At 36.8% G+C, this 8,416-nt stretch overlaps 1 protein-coding gene across 1 annotated transcript in view; it reads right to left on the bottom strand.

The window, feature by feature from the left end:
• OTOGL (otogelin like) overlaps positions 1-8,416 on the bottom strand; it is a 95,155-nt gene that overhangs the window by 53,770 nt on the left and 32,969 nt on the right. Inside the window, exons 24-25 of the mRNA XM_035901681.1 lie at positions 5,580-5,687; positions 4,187-4,325 (exon numbers count right to left, since the gene is read on the bottom strand). Of these exons, the coding sequence (XP_035757574.1) occupies positions 4,187-4,325; positions 5,580-5,687 (247 nt within the window). The remainder of the gene's footprint in view (positions 1-4,186; positions 4,326-5,579; positions 5,688-8,416) is intronic.

Below are 8,416 nucleotides of genomic sequence, written 5' to 3'. Positions count from 1 at the left end.
AGCATCATCAAATACAGAAGAATAAGCAAGAAAATGGAAGCAAGCAAGCTATATAAATCTTTTTAATTAAGAAATTCTTTGGCTTAAATTCATCAATATTCAGATTAGCTAAAATGAAGTGTTTACATGATCTACACTGATAAAACTTAAATTAGTTGTTTGGCTAAGATTTTTCTTTTTTTCCTTTGAAATTACTGAGGTTTTAAAATTTTAGAAGTACATATTGATGTCTTCCCTGTGAATGTCACTTATACATACAGGGACTTTACTTCTCAGTGTGTAATGTAACTCCTAATTCCTTGAAAAAGATTAAGTTGTCTTTTCATGAGACATTACTGCTCTAATTTTCTTAATTGCTGCATTAAAGCTTTTTGATAATTTTCTGACCAATGAATATATCTGTCCAACTAGTTATAAAGGGCTTTTTCATACACCTACTGTCACCTTAAACAAAAAGGCCTGACAGATGATCATGAAGTTGAAAACAAAGTTTGAAGTTTTATAATTGGCTGGAAGTTGATACTTGAATTTTCTCCCATAAGAGCACAAGAGCTCCTTATTAAAAATATAGTCAAAGGTAAGGATTGCTTCTTTGTTTTGTCCCGTGTGATACAGTGACAAATTAAAGAGCTGTTCATACAGATCACATTTATGGAGGCTAACAGCCAAATCAAGCAGTGGGGGCTGGTAACACGGATGGGAACAGTGCATTATCGTGCCACTGGGAACATGGGATTCAGATTATAATTCAGTTTTCAGATTATAACTCTTGGACTTCTATGTCTGGGAAGAACTAATATGCCAACAAATTTATTGTCGTTAGCATTTCCCTTATTGCACTGCTACAACATCTTTGGTTAGAGTCAATAAGATAGCAGAGACAAAGTGGTCCACTTCTCACAGGGAAAAGGTTAGTAAAAGGGAAAGGAAAAAGTTATTACAGTGCTGTGTATGCAATATTACAACCACTTCAGCTGTTTCAATTTCAGGTGTTTGGTGAGCCTTTTAAGTTATCTGTAAAAATCAGCCTCGTAATAACGCTGCGAACTACCATTAAGTCAATGGATTGTGTGCTAGCAACTATCGAATCTGTTCTGTAATACCTTACAGATGGGGAGCATGAAGCATATGGCACATACCCCCCATGGCAGGGATGGTGGACTAGATGAGCTTTAAAGGTCCCTTCCAAGCCCAACCATTCTATGTTTCTATGATTTAAGTTTAAAAATAAAAGTTGGTTTGTAAAACAGGTAGCATGGTTTAGGTGGCAAGACTGTACTGGACAGGTGTTAGGCAAGGCATTTAAACTTTTGCAACTACATATACTTTCCCACCTTTCATCTGGTTTGTTTATTTGGATAAGAGGCTACAAGAGACAGGGTTGTCTTGCATACCTCCTGAACAAAGAATAGCTCAAGGGAGACTCATTATATTACTTTGATACTACTATTAAAAAATGTCACTGCACTTGGCCACAATGTAGGGGAGGATGATTATGAGGAGACAACTGTGGGAACCTCTGCTCTAGGAACAAACAGAGTGTATTTCAAAACAGAGCAGCCTCATCATGCTATCATGTCTGCACCACATCATTATGTGGTAAAACTGCATATATGCATCTGGTAGAACTGTGATGTAATTGTGTACATGCAAATAAAAGCATATGTGGAGAATGGATGACACTGGATTATCACTCAGGCTGCCACTAGAAAGATGCCAATTACATCTGTTTCATATATTTTTCTCACATAAAATTCCATTCCTGTGTAGTAGTAGCTAATTTAGTGCCTATCTTCATGGTAGCATAGTTACAGTTATTTTTTTCTGTTGACTGATTTTCCTATGTCATTGTTGAATTTCACCCTCCATTTTATCATGCAGTGTTTTCTGCCATAAGATCTTCTTGTGGTCCATCTTTGTTTCTGCTGTTCAGACTGATTCCTTACCATCAGCACACTCCACCTCAAGCCTCACACTACCTTTTCAAAATTGTTTCTGAAGATGCTGAATGCAGTTCTCCGTGTGGATCCCTGTGGGATGTCACTGGGATTTCTCCGTTCTAAAAAAAGGCCATTTATTCCTGTCTTTTAACTTCTAACTTTTAATTCATGTCTCAAAGAATCTTCACTCTTGTCCTATAAGAGACTAGCCTCTATAAAATATTTGTTGAAATCTGTCTCCAGAAGTTCTTTAAGCTAAATTACACACATATTGATCTGATCATCCTCATCCATAAGATTATTGTCTTCACGGAATAACTCAGAAGATTCATCATGCAGGAATTACTTTTACCAAAAAAAAAAAAAAAAAAAAAAAAAAAAGAGTTCAACTCTTCCCCAACTGTCATTTCTCTTTATTATAATTTCTGTTAAGTTCCTTCATATGTAAATCAGACACATTGGTCTGTTCCTGCCAAAGTCAGCCATGGAGTCCTTTCAAAATATTTGGTTATACTGCCGTCTTCCATTCCTCTGATTCCAGGATTGCACATCACATAGTTCATCAGTTCTGCATTGTAGTTCCCTCAAAGCTCTTGGGCATCTGCCATATGATCCCATCCTTTGTTTCTTTTTTTTTTTTCCCCCTAAAACTTCTCCAAACATTTCACAGGCAAAAATGAGCCCACGGATACATCATATGTTCCAGACATAATTATGCAGTGCCTAATTTGTAATAAACAACCCTTCAATATAGATCATGAAAGTTTTCCATATACTAAAGAGGAAAGAAAAATGATGAACAAATTAGGCCATACTTTCTCACATTAGCTAATTTTGGGGAAAAAAACAGTTTGAAAAGCTGAAAAAAGTCGGAACAGTCTGAAAAGCAGATCTATGTAGGCAGCATTTTTGTCATTTCTGTCATAATATTCACCTGAAGAAAGGCCTGTCAGCAGTGTGCCACATGCCTTAATTATGTGGCTGCCAACTTTATTCCTGGACTCCAAGTGCTCCCCATGGTTTGTTTCCAGATAGGTACTTTCTTACCCAGTAGAGTGGCCAGTGACATTTGATTGTAAAAGCAAAACATGCCAGCATAATACTAAAGTTTGAAAAAGCAGCACAGATTTGCCTTACATGCCTCTCTGGCTGGATGGCATAAGAATTAAGAAATGACAACCCCCCTTTCCACCTCATCATAGAGGCAAGATGATGTTACAGGTAAAGTAACCCCTATTTTTTGCATCTTAAAGGATTCTATGATTCTATGAAGGTTTGTGCACAGGTTTGTATAACTCTAAGAGTAAGAGCACCTTTATGAGACAATGAGATACATGCCAGGAGTTTGCTATGAGTTATTCTTACTATCTTTACCAAACCTCTCTCTTTTACTAATTTTTTTTTTTTAAAGAGAGAAAAAAATCTGGAACCAATCCATCTTATTTCACAGCTTTGAATACCCTACTAAAGCATACAAGAAATAAGCTATTTGCAGTAGTCCTTGCTGAGAAATCATGCTTTTTCTTAAGGTTAGACAGTCAGGGTTGACCGAAAATGAATATTCTTCTAAACACATTGCTGTAACCCAGAAGACAGACTCTTAGCTTTAATAATAGCAACAGTGATAATAAACAATAGTGTTGTTAGTAATAGAATATACTTCTAAATATCAGTAATGGTATTTTTAAACAAAAAAGGCTAGCAATGTACTGTAAATGTGTGCTATGAGGAACATTAGCATGCAGCTGCCAGACAATCTCAATGAAGGATTTCATTGTTGAATTATGAAATCATTGTGTTTGATATTATTATATACATACACTCCAGATCTGATGCAGATCGCATTCAGGAAGGATTCTGAGCAGCCTCAGAGGTCATCACTAACCCTCTGCCAAGCAGAGTTTATACATAATTATTAAATAAATCTATAGATTATACCTAATTCTAGAAGAGTGTCTATAGTATTATTCTTCTCTCATTGTGATGAAAGCATGGTTAAGGTAGAACAGAAAACATTGTTTTCTATTTTTCACTAGACCACATAGATCCGTAAGGACACACCCATGTACCATTTTCAAATGGCTGAGCATGACATGCCATTTACAGATTCTTCCTTTCAGACACATCTGTTCTGCGCCTGTATCTTACTGTTTGTTTCTATAGAACATCTCCCCGTGTTCAAAATCCTTGCCCTCTCATGGAAACTTTCACTTGGACACACGGAAATGTATGAACGATCCTCCTACCTTTAGCAGGTAAGCTTGGCAGTCACTGACAAAATCATACTCCAATCCATCAAAGGTATAATAATGTCGATCTCCATAAATAGTGCATACAGCAGGACAGGGGTAACTAGTGCAATTGAATATCCCTCTCCGACACACACTGTAAGGAAAATTAACAATCAGTATCTTTTCATAGCAGGGTAATTTTCTTTTTATTTTCAAGAAAAAGCTTTCTTAGGTTCTTTATTTCAAGTCATGCAGAAATTCATGAACGGAAGACAATTTTCAGACCTTGAAACACAGAGCTGTTCTGTGGATTGCTTCTGAAGTTATTGGTGATGCCATGGCAGAAAAGTGTTGAACATTTTGCCATCAGCACATATGTATAATAAAAATTCATAAGAAATGAATGCAAAATCTTAACATTTTTATGGCTTATGCAAATATTTCCATCACTGCCTTCAGTATAGATAAGACACCTTGCCACAACATGCTCATTCATAAAACATTATTATTACATTTTTTCTCAAGAAATTTTGATTTAGATCTGCACATATTCAATGCAAAAGACCTCCAGTTGCTACCTGTAAGATTTCAGTATGGAATGAGTTGAAGAAATAGATGCTTGTATTTTGTGGGATTGCTTTTCCTGTCAGCTACATTCAGTGATTTACATGAATTTGTATGAAGGTAGTACTGACAGCCTCTAGTTTTGCTTGTGTAAGTTTATAAGCTCAGTTGATTTACCAATGAACTTTTTAACTGATTAAAAGCTGCCATGCCAAAATTTTTATTATTATTAAATATATACTTAACTGAAGATAACTATTTTAGCTAGCAAATTATAATGGATAACAAATTGTTTTGCGTCCATATGAGTCAGGTAAGGCTCCTTAAAGACATGCTGGGTGCTAAGCTCATTTTCAAAATTTTTTTTTTTTTTTTTTTTTTTTTTTTATTGCCCATCTTCTTCCTATGCAGTCGCTCATGCTGACTGGTAACTCACACTGCAAACAGTCCACATCCCAAAGGAGCAGTCTATTTACCACTGTCATACATTCAATTTTTCTTTTTTTCTCCTTGGTTCTCTCTCATGATATTCTATTCTCCAAAATGCCAAATGCCTTTTCTTTCAGAGATTAAGTGATATGTGTGGAATCAAGCATTTGTTCTTGACTGCTTTTTAATTTGGATATCTTCTGCTTCCTTTTCAGACCTGAAGAAGCACTCACGCAAAAATCTATCTACTCTTCCAAGTCTATTAGTGAACCTAATAGAAGATATCCTGTAACTGGCTATAAACAAGCATATACATTTTTGATTCTCAGTGTACCCAAGGTGTTCTCTGTATCAATTTCCTTTTGTGGCTTTGTTTCCATATGATTTGGAAGTATGCAAAATGCATGTCACTCACCAGGTGTAACATGGTGTAGCTATCACTTCTCCTGAGAGAAATTCCCTGTCTTTCCACATGCATGGACAACTGTCAGGAATATAACATTTCCCTCTGTGCTCAGCCATCCTTCAAAAAAAAAAAAATTATTAAGATGAAAGCATAAATTCACAACTAGATCAACATAACTGAATGTGTAGTATGTTGTCTAAATCCCTCCAATGGCAACCAGTCTTCCATCTAGGCAAGGACAGTTGTTTCAGCAGCAAAAGCTGTCCAGATCAAATGCTCTCCGCTCTGCACAGCTGGAGACCTCACCAAGCTCACAGTTGTGGCTCTCCTTCTGCCTCAAAAAGGGTATGTTGGTGTGTGGCAGCCACTCCCATGCAAGAACACGGGTAGTGTAGGTGCTTCTCCCTGCAAAATGCAGAGCATCTGTGTGTTATCCATGCTCCTGAGGCTGCAGCCGAGCTGCCCTTCCCTCCCGGCTGCTCCTGCATCCTCCCATCCCAGGGAAGCAGCTGGACTGATGTACCTGCTCCTCCGCACAGTGCAAAAACCATCCTGTTCTGAGCACAGGAGGGTGAGCTGGGCTGTGGCAGCTGTTGCAGAGTTAGCAGGACAAAAGAAACACAGTTTATGGAGGGTGGTGGTGGAGGTTACCTGCTTACCCCAGGGAAGTGGAAACAACTAACAAGGTTAAGACAAAACAGCAGCGTTTAATGCAAAAAGCAGCAAATCTAATTAGATCATGAATAAGTGACCTGGAGATGTGGTAACCACTTTTTGCTACCTTCTAATTTCCATCTGCTTAGCAACATTAACTTTTACACAAAAAAAGTTATTGACACTCCCAATGCTGCTCTGTAGGGGAGCAATTCCTGCAGTTGTCATTGCAACACACCACTGAGCGTACAGAGAGAGATGTGTTTTCAAAGTATGATCTTGAAATTGCTTCACTTGAACTTGAAGTTAAAAGGAATACACAGATTAGAGTTTTCTTCTCCCCATAATTACTAGTTCATTAAAGATTAATTGGTTTTAAGTAAAAGAATCAAGTGTTCAGAAAAATGATTAAAGATAGGAAAGCACTAGAACAGATGGCTTGGGAAGGCCATTTAGAGTCTCTGTCAATGGAAGTTAAATATCTGCCAAGAATAACATAGGTATTGCTGATGCTACCTAAGGGCAGGAGAAAAACTTAGCCCCATGAGGTCCCCTTCCATACCGCTCTTTGGTACTTCTGTAAGTCAACTTCTCCTCTTACCTCTCCAGCTCAGCGTTAGGGTGACTTTCAGTGTATCTTTGAGTGATTAATCTATCGTCATTCTCAGCTCATTTCCTTGTGAAATTTTGAGCTATTCTATTCAATTTTCATAGCATAACAGAGACTTTCAGTGTTTCTTATTCTTTGTCACCTCTTTAACTACCAACTGAAAGGACCACAAGGTGGCATGCAAGAATTTTAACAAAAATGTAAAACATTTTTACTTTAAGAGGACCATTTTTTGCATACTAGAGTCCATCCAGTCATGTATTTCCAGAGGAAAGGGTTTCAATACCACAGACAAGCTGCTTTACTTTGTGAGCACTATAAAAACCCGGAATACTAGAATAAGGTGGCATTCTCTAGGAGAATTCGAGATTCCACCCCAAAAGGTTAGGTCATTGGGTCAAACAATGGGTAGTGGTAGAAATAATGTGGGAAAGGAGAAACAAAGAGAACAGCATCTTAAGACAATAAAAAAAATGATATAACAGTAAAACTTCTCATAACAAGGCTTTCATTACTTGTCCATATAGATTTAATATCACGAGGTACATGCTTAGCATTTTCATGTATAAAAAAGAGAACTTCTGAACCCAATTTTTAAGATAACCCTGCTGGTCCCTTCCTAGCTAAAAGCCATACTCACTTCTTGGAATCATGAGGCATAATGGCTCCAGAAACACAATTTAACACCAACGATGGTACTAACTGCACTAAATGTTACATATTTACAAAATAATTATTTATTCTCTTACTTAACAAAATAATTCATGTGTTTTACTCTGTTATTTGACAGAAACTTGGGATTTGGCTTGTCTGTACCCCTTTTATAGTTTATCGTTCAGGCAATAATCAAGTAACATATTCAATTTGAAATGGTATAATACTGCTTGACTGCAAGAGCAGGGCTTTAGCTCTGGTTTTTAACTTATATTTTAATTCTTTCAAATTTTCAAATGAACATTCATGCTGATGTTTCAGTAAACTTTTACTAGTTTTTATATGATGCCTCGTATAGATTCATGCATTTTTGTGTTAAAAATAATTGTTTATCAAGTAACATATTCAATTTGAAATGGTATAATACTGCTTGACTGCAAGAGCAGGGCTTTAGCTCTGGTTTTTAACTTATATTTTAATTCTTTCAAATTTTCAAATGAACATTCATGCTGATGTTTCAGTAAACTTTTACTAGTTTTTATATGATGCCTTGTATAGATTCATGCATGTTTGTGTTAAAAATAATTGTTTATTCCTATAACACTAATGCTCTTGAAAGCTAACTCCTCAGTAGAGGCAGAGATTGTAGAGAACTACAGAATACCAGGCAAGAACAACTAGTGAAGCTTTTAATAGCCATGCCCAAAATCTGTCCTTCACCAGTGCTCAGTCATCTATGAACATCACAAGTTGCTGGAAGCGGAATTCTGGCAGTCTCATTACACTCTGATCTGTGCACAACTGATAAACTGTCAGGGGACCATTGGCTACACACAGTGAAATAAAAACACATGTTGAGAAAAAACAGGGAGCACTCCACCTGAGGTCAAACTGCAGCAGTTTGCACAGCATATTTGACTCTTCAAAT

This window comes from Egretta garzetta, unplaced genomic scaffold (assembly GCF_000687185.1).
Source record: "Egretta garzetta isolate BGI_Z169 unplaced genomic scaffold, ASM68718v1 scaffold68, whole genome shotgun sequence".
In the NCBI taxonomy this organism is placed as follows: Eukaryota; Metazoa; Chordata; class Aves; order Pelecaniformes; family Ardeidae; genus Egretta; species Egretta garzetta.
This window is presented reverse-complemented; position numbering and strand designations above follow the sequence as displayed.